This window comes from Crinia signifera, chromosome 1 (assembly GCF_055691185.1).
Source record: "Crinia signifera chromosome 1, ASM5569118v1, whole genome shotgun sequence".
Lineage (NCBI taxonomy): Eukaryota > Metazoa > Chordata > Amphibia > Anura > Myobatrachidae > Crinia > Crinia signifera.
In genome coordinates, this window is record NC_139217.1 from 269,344,898 (window position 1) to 269,364,175 (window position 19,278).

Here is a 19,278-nt window from a genome sequence, read left to right on the forward strand (position 1 = left end):
GTGACTCCTACAGGATTCCTTTGCAGTTGGTGCTGTTTTTGTTGTTGCTGCCTGGGTTACAACATGACAAAAATGCAAGGACGTACAGTGCACACATTGACAACTACATACAGAAATAGAAACTTCTCCTGCAGTAGTTATTTGTTTATTTTACACACAAATGTAAAATTCTCTTTGCCTGATTCACTATGAAAAGCGGCCAACCAGTTATGCTGGCAAATCATCCAAGACAGTCATTTGGAGTTTTTAACTTTCCCTTGGAGAATTAAAAGTTTATTGTGATGTTAAAAGCATGCAAAAAAGATTGCTTCCATTTACCAAAACGAGATATATATTTTTAAGGATTTTGAATATCATTGTGCAGAGTAACAAATGGGGAACTCTTTTTTTTTTTTATAAATAAATGTAGCTTTTTGAAACCATGAGATTGTCTTTCTTGATAGCTTAAGTCGGGGGCACTGTATGGTCCCTGTCAGTTTTGTCTATAGAAATCACTGAAGTGGTATAATTTGGGTGTCTTGCTGGAGAGGCTTGTAATTAAATGTCAGATGTCAGGCAAGGCTGCTTCCCCGCAATGGGATTTCTCATTTTCGCTCATTCACATCAAGACACTTGTAAATTTTTTTCAAGTCTGACCTCTTAGGCAAAGTTCCCTGCAAATCGGAACCCAATTTGCATTAGAATTCGGGGGTAATGAAGTGCAAATCCAGAAGCATAAGTGAATAGCTTTTGCATTAAAATATGAATAAACCATTGCTTCAGATATCAATTAAGAGTCACCTTCATGTGATGATCTCCCTAGCTTGATCATTCTTAGCAATTACCAGTAAGATACGCACAAAACCATAGCTTGGAAAGCATATAATGTATTGCACAAAAATAAAAAAATTCCAACGACATGATGACAACAGATTGGCAGACACAATAATTATCACTTACACATGCTGAAGACCATTTTATTAGAGATAAGGATGAAATCCTAATACTGTGGTTTTTTTTGCTATTCGTATAGAAGGCAAAAACAAGCTTCACAACGAAAAAGAAACAGGATTCACAAGCAGTCAAAAATAACAATACCCTGATTTTGTTGTTTAAACCTAGAACATTTGACTAATGCTTCCCCGCTAAACAGTCACACTGTACAAACACTAAACATGGTCAACATTGCCCTTTAAGGCCTCTGACTGTAAAAAGGTGCACAACAACTCTTCCTCTGTACCAAAAACGGGGTCAAAAATATAATTATATATTAAACTGCTATTTTCTTTATTTACATACCCTATTCATAAATAATTAAACCAGAACTTAGAGCGCAATGGCTGATTATGAAGAAGCAAGTGAGAAACAAACAGGTTATTGCTCTAACAGATAAGTATTACAAGATATATTGTCAGAGCAGGCCAGGGCCTTCCATGCAGGCTCTGTGTGCCCGTTCGCACAGGTACCACGGAAATGCTGTATGTGATCCAAAGCTTGGTGTTGGAAAGGTGACAAAACTGAAGCTATTAACTGTTCACACACAGCAATCAAATGAGAAATCTCTCAGGGCATGAGCCTGATTAGCATACCCTTAGAACAAAAGGGAGACTATGCATTGCTTATTTGAAGGAGACATCATCAACTTTAAGGATAACAACATAGTAAGAAATGGTTTATCAAACGTTTATTCTAGAACTTCTTTAATGTGACCTAGCTTTGGAATTATGGCCTCCACGATTCTGTACCATAAAAACTCATCTCTTAAAAGGCATTTTGCCATTTAGCTAATAGCCCCTACACACGGGGTGATTTCAGGGCATTTTCTAAATGATCTGACTTAAATGGACGAGATTGTTTGAAAATGAGCCCAAAATCACTGCGTGTGTAGGGGCCATAGAGATTAAGATCCAGCGTGCTAGATAAATCTAGTTAGATTGCTTGTCAGGGCCAGCGTTCTCACCGGAGAACACTAACCCTGACAGATCGCTCAGCACATATCGCTGACACATCGCTGTGCAGCGCTGTCTGCTGAGCAATCTTGCTGAGCGATTTACAATGCTCAGTAAAATCTCCCTGTGTATAGGCCCTATAAGTTTCTGTTCATATGGTCAAAAATGGAAACATAACTCCAAACAGCGTTTTAAAGCTGCACTACCTCCTAGTTAAAGATAATAGAGTAATAGCACCTTCCTCCTTTGCCATGTACCTATTATTGAGTGGTAGTTCAGCTTTAAAGCCTTGCAACCATGACACTTGCAGAGGTGGGGCTGCAGTATAGTAAAAATTAAAATAGGGGAGCCAACTCCCCCCATCAAATGCTACCAAACATTACCAACCAGGACTCACTGGCAGGTGGTGTGGCCCCCCCAATTTGAATTTTGGCTGTGCTGCAGCACCAGCTCTGAAGCCGCCACAGCTTGCAACTTCATAACCCTTAATTTTAATAAATTACAAGTTGACCCATCATTGATGACATTAGCAAGGCGAGGAAACACACTGCATAAATCACAGTAGAAAGAGTAAAAGGCAAACTAATTGAGAAACTTTTTCCTGACTGTATATCACAGGTCTTTTAGTGTCAAGAATGTATTTAACAGAAGTATCATGTATTGGAGGAGGTGAACATTGAACACCCCAAATAGTTTATATTGCAATATAAAATCATGTAACACAAAGATCCTCCTCCTACATAAGCATTGCAAGGCTAGCTTACAATCTCTTCCTTGCCACCTTAGATTGCAATCTTCTGGTTCTCCAATGTTCCTACTCAAAACAGAAACAGTGTCCTTTATGAAAGCCATAGTGCAACATCGTACATATTGTGAGTGCCCATAACTGACGTTTCACAATGTCAGTGAGTGAATAGTCCACCTGCAGTACCCTGCTGATTTGTGGTGCTGCCCTCTACTGGTAACAATGAATCTTCACAGTCCCCTGTCCACAGGAAGGGGGTAGTTCATCCCTTCTGTGCTTTAAAGGGTCCGCACAGCTACAGGGTAGAGGAGTGATAAATGTTCAGCCCCTTTTATTGGAAGTTTTCTTGTGGTGTAGAAATGGATGACTTCAGGAATGCTGTCAAAAGGAGGACTGTTCTGGCCCAAGATGTATTTTTCTTTGGCTTTTGACAGTTTCATGTGCATGAATCCTTGGCTGCTTCTGTAAACATAAAAAAGGAGATACATTAAAACCAATGAATGCACTAAAAATGTAATCACAACTATCACATGCCTGTACTTTGCACGGTACTTATATGTTAGTTGTGAGCCCACTATAGTTAGTACGCTCATACCCCCACTATCCATCTCGGCATGGAGCTGATTTTATATAGTGTGGCGAGCCCACCGAGCCCGAAGCGTGAAAAACAACAACAATTAATTTAAAACATTTAAACCAGACTGTTTGAATTGGAAAAATAAAATAAAAATTGAACTGCAAAGGGTTAAGTGCAACAGATAAACTAATACAAGTAAAAGAATATTTAAATACAAAAATGTGTCATTGTAGCAATCCAGCATTCAGGTGTATGATGAGGTTTTGGAAGTACTTCTGTAATATGAGTCGCACAATAAAAATAACAGGTGCATAGACACTGGGAGTTTTTGCCCAGCGTGTATGGACAGCGATGATGAGGAAATTCGCAGGGCTGAAAATGCTCAGTGCATATACATACACACACAGCGATTTTCGCCCGTCCAAGTGATTTACCAAGGGGTGGATGACTTGGTTGAAAGCCAACCACCCGGTCGCTCATCTGCTGATAATACAAAATGAACGTCGGTGGGCGTCGATGATGCAGAGCGTGCATCAGCGCTCATCGCTGCCCCGTACACACTGGGCAGGTTTTAAGCTGAAAGCAGATCAAACTGCACATTAGACTATGTGTGTACCAAGGGAGATAGTGTGTGACAGGACCCAGCATCAGCAAGTGTGTACACATTCCTAAGCTGGTAGCAATGAAGAGATGGACCTGGCTATGGATAGCTAAGTAATCGGAGGGAGCTGCATGAAGTGCCAACAGAGGATGCCAACGCATGGTAGCACACATCAGCAGCGACACAGTGTGTACACATTGGACGATTTGAACATTTTGTGGTACTTATGTATTTTCTGGGCTCCCATGTTAAATGCACCCCGTTTTTTCATACTCCTACTATCCAACTACGCATGGAGTTGATTTTATATAGTGTGGCGAGCGCAGCGAGCCACCGTGCCCGAGGCGAGCCCCACGAGGGGACGTGGTCTCATAGGAAAAACTGGAGCCCAGATATTACATAAGTACCCATTTTGTTGTTCCGGCCCATTGTCATTGGCAAAATTGTTAAAAAAAATTATCTAATGTGTACCCAGCTTAAGGTCTCTAATGTGCATCTTAATCATAACAAAAACACAAGAGGTAGATAACGGACTTACAGTAATTGTAGCTATCAACCTATTACAATGTGATTTGTTATAGAAAGAAAACACATATCTCCAATGTAGACTCGACGGCTCCAATGTGATCAAATCGCATGTATATAGCCCTAGTGTATGGGAACCTCAAGAGAACACTTTATTTTGGCAATTTGTTTTCAGAAAACTGTTACCATCCAGTGTTCACTTCTAAAAACCTTGCAGTCCTCTACGTCCCATACTTGCTAACTCTCCTGGATTGTCTGGGAGACTCCCAAAATAGTTCCTCAGGGAATCCCAAGAGAGAGTCAGTTTCCCACCGTGATGCAGTTTGCATCATTATATTGTGGCGGGGAGGTCAGAAACATTGGCACACATCACTAGGTCTCGTATACTAATATGGAAAGCTACCACATTAACCTTCGATACATGAACCATTTAAATAAAGTGGCACATGTAGATGGAAACAGATAGGACATCGGGAAAATATACTGCAATTGGATCAGCCAATGTACATCTGAAAGACGAAGAGAAAATTGTTGTAGGGTGTGACGTGAAAGTGTTTAGAGCAATTGTGGCAGGGATGTGCATATAGCACTGTCTATTTTGACCTTCTAGGAAACCAAAAAATATCACTATATTATCTCTGTACTCAACACAGTAGAATACATGTCCATACTATCTCTCTCTATTTATGCTTCTGAAAAACAGGATTAGCGCTGCTGTAAAACAGTCACCCAAAATAATAGCAGTGGCACAAAAGGCTAGAATTAAAAGCATCATTACTAGCAAGCAGGATTTATAGTGCATTAAAAAAGATGGGTACGAAAAGGGCAGCAGTCCAAAACCATATAGAGTGGACTGTAATTCATCAGATGCAAACTGTCACCAGTTCAACCTCCACGTCTGGGAGATTTGTTGTGTGGTAATCTAAACTCCTATTATCCTCAGGAATATGCAGGGCTATTGTATGATAGAATGCACCAATATCAGAAGCAGGAAACAATGACAGGAATTACAGCACATGATGACAGAGAGGACCAGAATAGAAGTCTCCTGTGCATACAGACCGTGTTATCTAAAATACACAGACAGGCGATGTATAAAGCATGTGATAATGGCTCTGCAATCTAACACAGCAATTACAGCAAACTGAGCAATGGTACTGTCTATTAACTCGCTGCATAAAGAGCATTAGTCAGCGGAATGCATTAAGGAGAAATGTACTCCATTCTCAAAGAGGATCAATTTCTGCTTTATTTACTAAGATACACAGTGCTTAATATATTCTGCATGTACTTTGTTATAAGTGCAAAAAAAAATGATAAAAAAATAATAGAATCACAATTCCAACACCTACTTCCAAATTTAAACAAGATAATCAAGTATATTTACGATCAACATTTTAAAGGATCACTATACCTAAGATAAGAGTTGGCTTATAACATGCTTGAGTTGCTAAAATTTCAGGAGCTCGCCAGATGTTGGCCATACACTAGATTGACTTCCATCCAACAAGTTGGTTGGTTGGGCTGAAAATCTGGTACTCTATGGGAGAAAATTACAATCAGCTATTTGCTCACAAACCCAGGAAAGTGGACAAAACCTTCAGTCAAATTGTTTAAATCAAAGAGATTCAGCTACAGTACTTTGTCTAACCGACAGATGTTGTCCTTTTCCAGATTGTAGGAGCAAATTACTGAAGCATAACTCACAATTGCACCCATCCAGTACAAATTTTATTCCATCCAATCAACTAGTTGGATGGTTGAAGGAAAGTTGATCTGAAGTACAGTATCCAACAACATAACATAGTCTCAGTGGTGCCAAAAGAGAGGGAGTACTAATTACCGGGGCCCAGCACATGCTGCTGTGTTCTGGGCAGGTGCTTAAAGTACATTTTTTTCTGTATTTTATTCTAAGGTGCATAGCCACACCTCCTGCGATTAGGCTATGCCCCCTGTAAAGTACCAGGGCCCGCTAAGGCTCTTTATGCCCCTGTGATGCAGTATTGAGGTGATATTAGGCAATTGGCTGGACAATGATGTATGTGTAGCCCCAAGACATTGATGTCCTATAATGATGCCATTACAAACAATATGTAAGGAAATGTTCTCAGAAGATAATTGTGCACAGAAGCTAATTATGGTCATCTTCCAACAATTTGATCACCTCTTTTTCCAAGCTCTAAAACCAGTCCATTTGGGCCACTCATAAATGTACAGTGGTCCTGTCACTCAAGTCTGGGTCCTGCTGCAGTATGACATTGTATGAAACCATGTTTAACCAACCTTTAATAATAAAGGATATCATAGGTCTCTATCTTTAATGAGAAAACTTTTATTTGAGGTTAATTGATCTATTTAACTTAACAGATCAAATCAAGATTGTGGCGATCACATTAAGTGCAGAGTGTTAAAGTTCTACATTGTGTTTATACAAATAGCTTTGTGTATTGTACATACTCATACCTCCCAACTTTCAGGGAGACAGAGTTGGGACAGAGGGATGCGTGCCGTAGGCGCGTCAAAAAAATGTTGGTGTGTGGCCTAGACTTGCGGCTCTCCTGTGAGGCCACGCCCCCATTTTGATGCTATGGGGGCATGACCCAGAGACTGTGTGAGCCTCTAGCCATGCCCCTAGCCCCCTGGCTGTGGGAATAGATGTTGTGCGCGTGAGCACAGCGTTTATGCACCGCTGCTCAGCAGCAGACAGGGGGGACTCCCAACCGCCCTTACCGCGGGACACTGCCGGCCGCGGGAGGGACATGGGAATGTCCCAGAAAACCAGGACATTCCCGCGGTTTTCGGGAATGTTGGGAGTTATGCATACTGTATATGATGAAGGCACACAGCAGTGGTGGAAAACTCCACACATACCAAACTTTTTAATTGCGTATTATTAACAGACAAGAAAGACCGCTGCAATCGATTGAGATAAAAATTTGTTCAATACTTATGTGCTTGCTTCTCATATTTAGCTCTGTACTCAAATTACCAATAATAGAGCAATAGATACCTGCTGTGTTTAAATTGAAATATGGGATTTGGATGCATTATATTTGCTACCTCCTTCCTACAAAAAAAAAAGTGTACAGAAATGTATTACTTGGAATGTTTCTGTAACATCACCCATTCATCCTACAATGCCACCTTAAATCTTTGTTATACAGTAGGACAGTACAGTAGCATAGAGGGACAAATACATAATCCACATGATTATGAATGTCTTCTTATTCAAGGTTGCTCTCTAGCTTCTATTTTGCTATCATGTGGGCATTTGCTGATAAGTAGCTTATGGTAAGTATTTAATGTCAAGTGCTCAATAATTAATTAGTGTAACATGTAAGGAGAGAACTGAAAAATAAATCTTGGAACAATTCAGAACCTCTAATTTTATAGATTTGTGTAACATTATGAAGTCAGACAAGTATGTCCTAGCCACCTACACAGTATACTAGAGATAGCTCTATTTAATGTTAAATAGATAATGGTTGCACACGCTGAAAAGAAAAGAAGGTACTTATGTAGTATCTGGGCTGCCGATTTTTTGATTGTATGCCTTAAGTTAAGGCATACAATCAGATGCGATGCGATGCGATATCGCATCGCATCGCATCCGATATCGGATGCGATGACCCGATTTTTCCATAGGAATCAATGTTAAAATGATTCCTATGGAAAAATGGGTCCTTTTCATACCCCTACTATCCAAGTGGGCATGGAGTTGGATATAAACCTGTGGCGAGCGTAGCGAGCCACCGAGCCCGAAGCGTGGCGAGCGAAGCGCGCCCCGCGAGGGGACGGTATTCGTCCCCTCGCGGGGCTCGCTTCGCTTGCCACGCTTCGGGCTCGGTGGCTCGCTACGCTCGCCACAGGTTTATATCCAACTCCATGCCCACTTGGATAGTAGGGGTATGAAAAGGACCCATTTTTCCCATTGAATTCCATGTTAAAATGGACTCAGTCCATTTTAACATTGATTCCTATGGAAAAATCGGGTCATCGCATCGCATCGCATCGAATCGCATGGTCGCATGCGATGCGATGCGATCTCCCGATCCGACCCGATTTAGAAATCGGCAGCCCAGATACTACATAAGTACCGAAAAGAAATGTATTTATAATGAAAGGAATCCCTTATTTTTCTCTTAATAACCAGGAAAACAAGCGTGCTATACTAGTGAGTCCACTATATGACGTCATCTTGCATAATATAGAACCGGACAGTAGGACTTCAGTAAAGTAGAATAAAAAGACATGAAATGAATATTGACCATCTCAAGTATTTTTTGTACAAACCATCTTCTGGAATTAACAGATTCTTCTCCATTTATTAAGTGATTTTACATATAAAGTTTTTAAGGAGGACCATTTAACACATAACAATGGCCATGGTAAATGCAGTCGCAGAACATGAAGAGGAATGAAGTGCTGAAAAACCAAGCACTTTACAGCTTGAGAAAAAATGTGAGGATTAATGTCACAGCCCAGTATTAGTTACTGCATCCAATTAGAGCATTCCTGGCCAACCCATGGCTCTCCAGCTTTGGTGAAACTACAAATTCCAGCATGCCCTGTCAGAGTTTTAGCATTAGATAAAAGTCATACTGTGCTAGGGCATGCTGGGATTTGTAGTTTCTTAACAGCTGGAGAGCCACAGGTTGGCCTTGCCTGAATTAGAGGGATGGACCTAATTTGTAGAAAATGTTCTGATGGCAGCAGTGGCACCCAATCATTATGGGAATTTGTGCATCTGTGAAAGATTAAATGCCAGCCAATAAGTATAATAAATAAATGCTAATATTTATTGTATAAGGCCCTTTTGAAAATAATTAAGAAACTGTTGCAGGTAGTTACAATGTGTTGTACTGTAAAACTGGGTATGCACTATATATCGTGCAATATCAGTACAGTATATCACACCCCCAATCATTCAGTCCCGACAGTCATTCATTGAATAGTCCCCATAGGATGTGTTGTACGTCCAATGGCGCGATTCCACTTGTAATAATTAATTAACTTTAAAGTTGTCCATATAGATGGCAGTAAAACCATATAATGTGCTTCAGGGTTCTTGAAGTTTTCTTTTTTTTTTCCTTCTTGTTTTGTGCTAGTCAACATTCTTAAAAACCAGGCTTTCCCAATGTACTGATGTAGCAAAGATATCCTTGACTCTTTTGATGAACCCTGAGATTTCAGCAAGTACATAATCAGCCTTTGGAAGCCACCGGCTGCTATTTTATTGTGCAACCTTCTACCTCATCAGTACAACCCTCTTATTAACAGATCAGCTCCTCTCAAACGTATTGTTGAGTTTAGCAGCATAAAGACCCCAAAAAACTTCTGCAACTTCTCCAAAAGGGAGAAGTGGCATGCAATCCTTTTGCACCTCCCGGGCAGCAGAATTGAATGCAATATATCGCATGTGGTCCTTTTGCATGTGATATATTGCATGTCATACCAGCAAGTGCTGCCGGAGGCTGTCCGATCCTAGGTGCATGACTTGCGAACTAGGTGGTCCGATCCGATGCTCCCGGGGCCATGAATTGGATCTAAAACTCATGCAATTTGCCTGATTTCACGAACCGATATGTCGGAATCGGGTTAAATCAGCCAAAATGGCAGTAGTGTATGGCCACCTTTAGCTATGGCTAAAATAATTAGAAGGTTGAGGGGGTCATTGGCAGTTCCAGTGCAAGCCTTGGAAATAGTCGCCCACCCGCCAAGATGGTAATATCATAATCCCCTCCATCACTTAGGTACTTGTGTATTATCTGGGCGCCCGATTTTTTAATCTTAGGTCATTGTACAACCAAAAATCGGTCACATCGCATTGCGAACCTGATTTTTAATTGTATTTTTAATTCCTATGTTAAATGCCCCCCCCCCCCGACCCGATTTTTGATTGTACACCCACCCTGATGGGTAATGACTATGTCAAATGCCCCTCCCATTGTTAACGCCACCCCACAATCAATGCCAACCCGAAGTGCGGTGAGCGCAGCGAGCCAGCGAGGGGCGGCGGTACGCGTCCTCCGACCTTTTCATACCCCATCAGCTCCTACCTGTGAAGTTACTGGCTTGGTTTGAAAAACGAAAGGTAGGAGCTGATTGGCCGGTGATAAAAAACCAGACCCTTTATCACTTCACCGAGCTTAATAAATCTACCCCTAAGTTCTTCATGAAATGACTGGAAGAATGGATGATTTCTACATATAATTATATGTACAAGAAGCAAAGTAATAGGTTTATCAATGTATTTAGCCTAGTTGTTTGGTCTGTACTACATAGGTAGTAAACAGCTGAACTCCTAATGGGTTTTTAGACATGTGCTTCTAAATCAACAATTCACAATGTCTTGCAAATGTTACACATTTATCTCCCATGATTTGTCCATGTTCCTAGGGACTATGAGGCTCTGTAGGCAGTAGCACTGTAATTACAGACCTGCCGGACTTGAATCTTAATGCAAATTTCATTTCTTCACAGGAATTATTCCATTCTGCCAGACATGATTGCACAGTGGGTGAAGGTGACATCTTCAGATACATAATTAGGATTAAATAAATACCACTGGAATGACTGTTCATTAAACAGTTCCTGTGTTGACGGAGGGAAGATTTTGACACTAATATATTTTTCTTACTGGGAAATGACAGACAATTAAGAGATGGTTTTTGGAATTAGTTGCTTTAAAAAGAGGGTTTAAGGCAATAATCAGTATTAAAAATTTTTTTTGACATGTTTAACATGACTAAAAGTGACATGTAAATGATGTGCAATATTACATTTTCAGTACATTTCAATAATTGACTTATTCATATATTTTGTAAAATAAATGAAATATAAGAATATAAGGACATCAACAATTAAATAGGAATTGGAACAAAAGAAATAGCCATATCATATTATAGAGGTTGGTTGGAACTGGCACTCAATCCCTTCTTACTTGTAGTTGCCCTGGTGCCTTCCTCAATTATTTCAATCCAGGAGGAGGGTAGATAGTGATGTGAAGAAGCGGCACTCTTAGGCCTTTGAAGAAATGTTTCAGGCGAGAAACACCATAACTTATATCAAGTTCATAACTTTGATATAAGTTATGGTGTTTCTAGCCTGAAAGATTTCTTCAAAGACCTAAGAGTGCCGCCTCTTCACATCACTATATATATATATATATATATATATATATATATATATATATATATATAGTAGAAGAAAAAGACTGGCACTCGTAGGTCTTTTAAAAGTTGTATTAAACAAACAGTGGAACAAACAACGTTTCGGGGCTGCGCCCTTTGTCAAGGTGTGTGTGAACCGGAGCAGCTGCTCCGGTCACCTAGGGTTTTCCCTCTGCATTTCCGTTGAGATCGATGTACTACAGAACTAATAGCTCCTTGAGAAAGGTCCCCTTGTGCTGGATCGAAACGTCGGGGCATGTTCTATGAATACCTGTGAATTTATCCGTTTGACATCCTGTGAAAATTGAATAAAAACCAGTTCTTTGGATTTTACAAAATTTGTTTGGGACTTATATTTAGGAGAGTGCTGGACATTCTACACCAGTATAGGTGTAGATACACCCCAGACTATAATTGGAAATACGCTCATCGCGCATCTCCTTTGTCTGGCACCCCGCGATACCTCAATTCAAGTGCGAGTGCGGTCTACACGTGGAACTATATATATATATATATATATATATATATATATATATATATAAAAACAAACAAAGTTTAAATGCAGCACTCAGGAGACTCCGTTCAACAAACAGCAACGGAGTCTCCTGAGTGCTGCATTTAAACTTGGTTATATATTTCTCCCATGGTTTGGGGGATAGAAGGCACCGGAGCAGTTGTATATTTATCATTAGCCAGTGCCGGTTGTTTCTGGACATATATATACAGTTGTAGCCACTCTCATCCATTCCTATAATAGGATTAAGTGAGTAATTGGATTACTCTGCTAATCAATCCCCTACTGTATTGTTCTATGTATTTTATTGCAGCTGAGAACAATAGGATAGCCATGGTGAGCCATGGCTTAAGTAAGATGAGTGAGAGCGGCTCCATCTGTATACGGAAGCAGAGACGGGTGGCACTCAGGTGGATGTGAACAAAACCAAACTGGGTTTATTGGTGCATACAGGCAACGTTTCGGGGCCTCGCCCCTTTCTCAAGCCAAAAACAACAAGACCTGTTGGACATATATATATATAAAATATATATAGTGTTGTAATGGCAGCTGGTGACCCTAAGATGCATACTGTACACACTTGTCATTTTTGCCCAGCGTGTATGCACAGAGATCATGGGGAAAATCACCGGGCTGAAAATCGCTCGGTGTGTATGCACTATCGTGCTTCCAAGCGATTTTCGCTGTGTCTCCGATATGCCTTTAGGTCCAATATCCTAATGGGGCCTACACACTGGGTGATGTTGCTGAACGATTTGAGCAATGTAGATCACTCCGCACACAGCGCTGAGCAATCTGTCAGGGACAGTGTTCTCTGGTGAGAGCACTGGCCCTGACCATGGATTACCTAGATTTATCCAGCATACTGGATCTTAATCCAGAATGGGGCCGTGTATCGCTATCTAGTGAGATTGCTTAGAAAATGCCCTGAAATTGTCCTGTGTGTAGGCCCCATAACAATGGTTTATCACACATTTAGCACAGTCTGTAGCCTTAATCTAATTAAATAGGAGAGAAGGCTGAGGGTGAAGCTTGGCATGCCACAAAACAGAGTATAAGACTGAACTTGACCTTCTCCTTTGCCTAGATCAGCAGTGTTGCACATCAGATGGCATCAGAGGATAGACATGCAGTCTGTACCACATGGTCTCCCTCCTTCCTGTACAGGGAGAGCTACAGTACATGAACCTGCTTACATGGCTCATTAATAGGACATGTACATAATTTTAAGACCCTATTATTTAGCGGCGTGCCACAACATTATCAGTTTTTAGGGTACTTGTGTATTATCACGGAGCCCATTAAGTAGTTTACGTACTGTTCTATTCAGCGTAGTGTCAATCCAGCACGGCAGTCCCTCCAGCGTACATAGCTCTGACTACGACAACTACGTTGCGTGCACCAGTGCCATGATAATTTACAAGTATTATGTACCAACGGGCGTCCCACAGGGTCAGGTGTGCTGGGCTGGCAGCGCCGTGATACAAGTATTATGTAGCATAGGGCATCCACAGGGTCGGGTGCGCTGGGCTAACAGCGCCGTGATACAAGTATTATGTAGCATAGGGCGTCCACAGGGTCGGGTGCGCTGGGCTAACAGCGCCGTGATACAAGTATTATGTAGCATAGGGCGTCCACAGGGTCGGGTGCGCTGGCAGAACAGCGTACCTGACTCTGTGGACGCCGGCAGCTTTACTCGTTACTTTACACTTCACGCTGCCTTACTACGACTACGCTGGCTGATGCTGACTATGTAGCTGTGACTGCACCAATTACCTAACTTCAAAAGCAGCTGGAAAAGATGGGGACACAGAGGTCACATAGGGCTTGTTATTTAGTGTAACACTAAAATGCTTGCTAATAAGGTTATTGTGGACTGGTGTTTTTTGATTATAGTGTATTTACTTATTATTAAAGATATGTGTTAAGTGCTGCCTTAGAAGGTTAGAAGGCTGCAAATGCAGCTCTTGAAGGGAATTGGGCTGCCCAACACCGGTATGTTGGAACAGATTAGATGCAACCCAACAACAGGCCATGTCTTAAGGCTGTTCCACTATGTATATTTGTTCCATTTAGAGAGATGCCCTACTTGCAGAGGGACACATACTTGAACAGATAAGTTCCCATTAGGTGAATCTGAATGATGAATCTGTAACAACAAATCTAACACAGATGTGTCTACATACAATACATCTATCCTCCGTAAGATACAAATCATCTTATACATAACGCGTGAGCTTCATGTGACTCTGTAGACCCAGGGGTCTTTTTGCAACTTTTTCCATTAAATAGCATCTTATTTGCAAAATGGAGCTAATATGACACACAAGCAGCTTCTGCTTATTAAAATGATATGCTGCATTTCTAGATTCAGCATGTGACTGTGGTTGTAGAGTATCTCCATAAGAAATGGAATGTTAGTGTTTTACTGGAAAAGAAAGCTAGATGTACATGGAAACACCTGCAATAACAAAACCAGAAAAATTGGTGATGCGAAAGATGGATCACTGATAATACAACAAGGGAACAGTTACAAGTAGAGTTGCAGTCACTGTTTCTTTATATACTGTACATAAAAATCAATAATCAATATTGCCAAATTGAAAGCAATTAATACTAATCCCTTGGCCCACATTATGTCAGCCATATGCAAAACCACAATAGGAAAACTTAATTGAACATTAAACAAGCACAAGCAGCTTCCTCAGCCATAATAACCTGTTCCAAATGAGGTGAAAAGGCTTTTCTTTTTTTTCCCTGGCTAATGTTTTAGCCATTTAAATCTAACTTTCTTCTGGCTGTCATCGCTTCATGGTCTAATGGTTACAGTGAAAGTTAAAACGTTAATTTATTTCACTGCAGCGGTGACATCACGCACACATAAAGGTGCCTGAAAGCATGGACGGCTAGCACTCATTTTCACTTACAGAAAGGATGTTGATTGAATTGTCATGGAAACGAGAACCCCTACTACCACGAGCAGTTTCACTGCTACACCTAATGTGAGCCAATGGTTGCCAGACACACGGATGCTTGCAGGCTATTGTGTGCTGTTTCATAAACAAAATCCTATTCCATAGAGAAGACAGCTGATTTCCCTTAATCTATATTGTTGCGGGTTTGTTATTTAGAAAATAACTGAAGGGGGCTGTAAAAATTGCTCATTGCAACAGTATAACATGCTGTCTCTGTTGTACGTAATTACATGGTTATGGTCTATTTACTGAATTGACCAAACAATATATAGGATGTCAAAGCAGCGGGAAATTTTAATTAGAACTAATTACAAGTGTTTCTGTTATGAATAATAGATTTGTATTGTGTTTGTTGAATAGAGACATCCCTAATCACGTTTAGGCATTGTGTAACACATTTAGAGGGCCTGTGCCCATTTTCTATTGCATCTGTAAACAAACTGTGCAAACTGTTCACGTAAAATACTACTTTTGATTAAATATATATGTCAAATATTAAAAAGGTATTCCTTCCTTTAAACTACACTTTAGTGATACCCTTAATAATTATTCCCTGTGTGAAGAAAGAGGGGATGCTTCCAATGTAATGCTGCCCCAGCCCTAGTACTACTGTATCAAAATGGCCCCCTACACAGCACATATATCTCTCATTATGCTAACAAAGGAGACCATAGCTGATTGAGGATTTCCAACTGTGCTGCATTTGATAGCAAGACAGCTCGTAAAACATTGCACTTAGCTAATCATCAGAGTAATAATACATCACAGATTTCTGCAGATGTTTGGGTGCGTGGCTCTAAGCCACACATATTCCTCTACTTCTGACTTTTCCTGTAATTGCACAGTGAATAATTCATGAGTAAGATGTAGTAACATTTAAGTCAAATTAGCTTCCCCCATGAAAAAGCAATTCAACATTCCAGGCATGGTACAGTTACATTCAGATTAGGGGGGAGACCAAAAAAAAACAAAAAACTATAGTATAGAACTTGTATGTACAGCAGGGGCTGGCTGGCAACTTTTAGCCTAGGGGGCAACTACAGAGCACCAGCCCAAAAAAATGGGTGTGGTCGCTCAAAAGGGGGCATGCCAATAAGCTGACTGGGGAGGAGTGGGAGGTGATAGGGGACAAGAGGGAGAGATATGACGGGGGAAAGAGAAGTGGGTGGGGAGGTGAGACAAGTCTTCTCACCACCATCAGCGGGTCTACTGGCCCCAGTGGCAGCCGCTGCTCGTCTCCCGCTACACGGCCGCTGTTTGGCATCTGCTCCCTGGCTCAGTGGTGCAACTATGAATTTTGCTCCCCCCTGCCAAAAAAATCAGTGCCCCCCCTGTACACAGGTCCTTTACAAAATATGTCACAAATTGTTATTTTACACAATACACTGTAATGCCCCTTATGCAATACGCCACACACCATAATACTCAAAATACATTATGCCACACACCATAATGCCTATATATATATATATATATATATATATATATATATATATATATATATATATATATAATCAACAAATATATACACAAATATATATATATATATGTAGGGAAATGCAGCCCTGAATAGGATAGTAGGTGCTGAGGGGGCCACTAGGGATTAGGGGTTGTCTGTGGACTGGGCACTGGTCCCATGCCCACATCCGTGTGTCTGGTGAGAAAGTGAGGGGCACAGAGCAGCACATGTCATGTGGTAATTTTGAAGTGTTAAAGGGGGACCTGGAGCACTTAAGATAGAGGGCTTCTCCCTTCTTCTCAGCATGTATCCAGTTCTGTGGGTACCTGCGTCTGGGTAGCATGGTGCCTGCTCCCCGGTGCGGCTCTTCACAAAAAGTCTCTTCATTGCAGAAGCAGGCAGCGGTGAGGAGTCAGAGAAGTACGTCACTTCAGCTCCAGCGGCGGTCACTCCGCTGGGTCTTTGAGAGATTGACAGGGGCAGTTTCTTGGGAAGGGGGCGGAGGTGGATTGATGACCGACTGTACTGCTTAAGCAGCCGGGCGCTCCCGACCCGCCTGAGTCTGACCCCTCAGCAGAATCCCACGCTGGCTCCCCCAAGTCAGCCGGTATTCGTCACCTGCTCTCCGGCCGCTGCTTGGCACTCTCTCACTGCCTCTTCTCCCACTCGCTCCCGGCCACGTGACTGTCGCTGTTGCTGTACAGTCACAGACGGGTCTGTAGCTGCAGGACAGTGGCCCAAAGCACTAAGTAACCCAGTGGCCCGGGGGGCACATGGCACCCTGCCCCCCGGCCCAGCCCGCCCCTGATGTACAGTACATAGAATAAGAAATTCTATCTTATAATGATAAAACCTTGTGGTAGACAGGAAGGGAAGTCAATCAGATTTAATACAAAAACTGCTATACAGAAGTGGTAAATATATTTTAAAGATGAGAGGGCACTTAAGGTCATCAACAAGGTGTGCACACACACACACACACACACACCTTGGGCTGACAGAGGTGTCATACAATAGGTGTAAAGGGCGAGATGTATCAAATGGAAAATGCGGCAAAACCCCGGTTTTACCGCATTTTACAATGTATCAAAAATGATACCGCACTGAAGGGTATCGCCACCTTTGGGTGGCGATACCCTATAGAAGCCTATGGGCTTCTTTTCGCCGCCCGTCGACGCCGACGCAAACCCGCTGCCTCGCCGACCCCCCCTCTGGCTTACCTTCCTGAAGGGTCCTCCTGGACCCCGGAAGGTAAGCCCTGCCTCCCCCTAGTGAAGCAGCCGGACATCCTTCCGGCTGCAGGGGGGAGGAGAAAGCGTCGTGGACAGCCTGCTTAGCTGTCCCCGGCGTGAGGGGAGAGCCTGGCGGCAGGGAGGTGACGGAGACCCCCGCACACCAGTGTACAGGTATCGCGGGGGGCCTCCGTCACCGCACCGCGATGCCAGCCGCATATGTTAGTACATATGCGGCAGCATCGCGGCGGGGGGGGGGGGGGGGGGCGGCGATGTATTTTAATACATCCCGCCCAAAGTCCTGTACACATGGGGAGATATTAACTAGAATTGCTGGCTAAAGGGTCGCTGAGCGACCACATCACCAGTGCTTTCTGTGTGTACACGGTGACATCACTAGGAGCGCACTCTCGCAACCAGCCCTGTACAGGTCACTGGTTGCAGGCGCATGCTCTTGTGCTTTTGACTTTTCAGTTTTTGTCATGTAAACTAAAGTTTCAATTACTGAGTCATTAGTGTAAAGGTGGCTGGGGGGGGGGGGGTGCTAGGGGTTCAGAAGAAAGTTAGAAAGATAAAATGTTTAGAACAAATTGTAACTTGCTTCTGAGCTGCTCAAAATAAATATCCATGAGAAGATTTTTGGAGAATAAGTACCTGACTGAACGTGGTAACAATAAATTATGTGTGTAAATGCTTTAAATATGAAGCAACACTACAACTGCTAAAACATCTCTTAAGCTGGGTACACTCTTGAGAAGCGGGCATGCATTCCGAAAAAATTAATGACCGAACACCACAGAAAGCACCAATCACAATCAGGGGAGCATCAGCAAACAGCCAATCAAGTCTTTCTCGACCTTAGAACAACCTAATTCTGCTCAACCAGACACAGACAGAATAAATCAAATCTGCAAGAGGAAATATTTGTGTGCCAATGGTCCTCAGTATATGCTGTAGGCCACTTAATGCAAGATATACTACAACAATTGGCACAGTACAACATTATTACTGCATCAGCTTACATCCATGGGAAATGCCTTTGAAACTAGTAATGAAAGTACAGTAGGTGCGCAAAGAGCAAGGCAGTAACTAGGTGTTTGTGTTTGAGTGATGTCATCGCACAGGGCAGTGGGGGTGGCAACTGCATTCAGCTTCAGGGCCGTTTCTACAGGCGGACAAGCCGTGCAGCAGCCCGGGGCGCCGCACGGCTTGTCCACCTCTTTTAAACAGATGGGCGCCCGGCCGGCAGCTAAGCTCACACCAATGACGCCCGCCCGCCCGCCGCCGCCGCCTCCCTCCCCCTCTCCCTGTCCGCAACTGCGCAACGGAGCAGGCACAGCCAGCGGGAGCAGGCACAGCCAGCGTGAGTTTTTTCCGAGGGGAGGGGAGCGCATCGCGCGACGCTCTCCTTCCCCTCGCTCACTGTGTCATTAGGCTGTCAGCCAATCATAGGAGCTCGCGGGCTGGCAGCCAATCAGGAGCCAGCCCGCGAGATATGAATGGCTGACGGCACAGGGACACAGTGAAAGCAGCAGCACCAGCGGGGGACT

The 19,278-nt window shown here is 42.5% G+C and overlaps 1 protein-coding gene across 1 annotated transcript in view; it reads right to left on the minus strand.

Annotated features, from left to right (window-relative positions):
• Window positions 1-940: 940 nt before the first annotated feature.
• SHB (SH2 domain containing adaptor protein B) overlaps window positions 941-19,278 on the minus strand; it is a 195,663-nt gene continuing 177,325 nt past the window's right edge. The window contains exon 6 of the mRNA XM_083183794.1: window positions 941-3,135. Coding sequence (XP_083039920.1) covers window positions 2,952-3,135 — 184 coding nt within the window. The 3' untranslated portion in view covers window positions 941-2,951. The remainder of the gene's footprint in view (window positions 3,136-19,278) is intronic.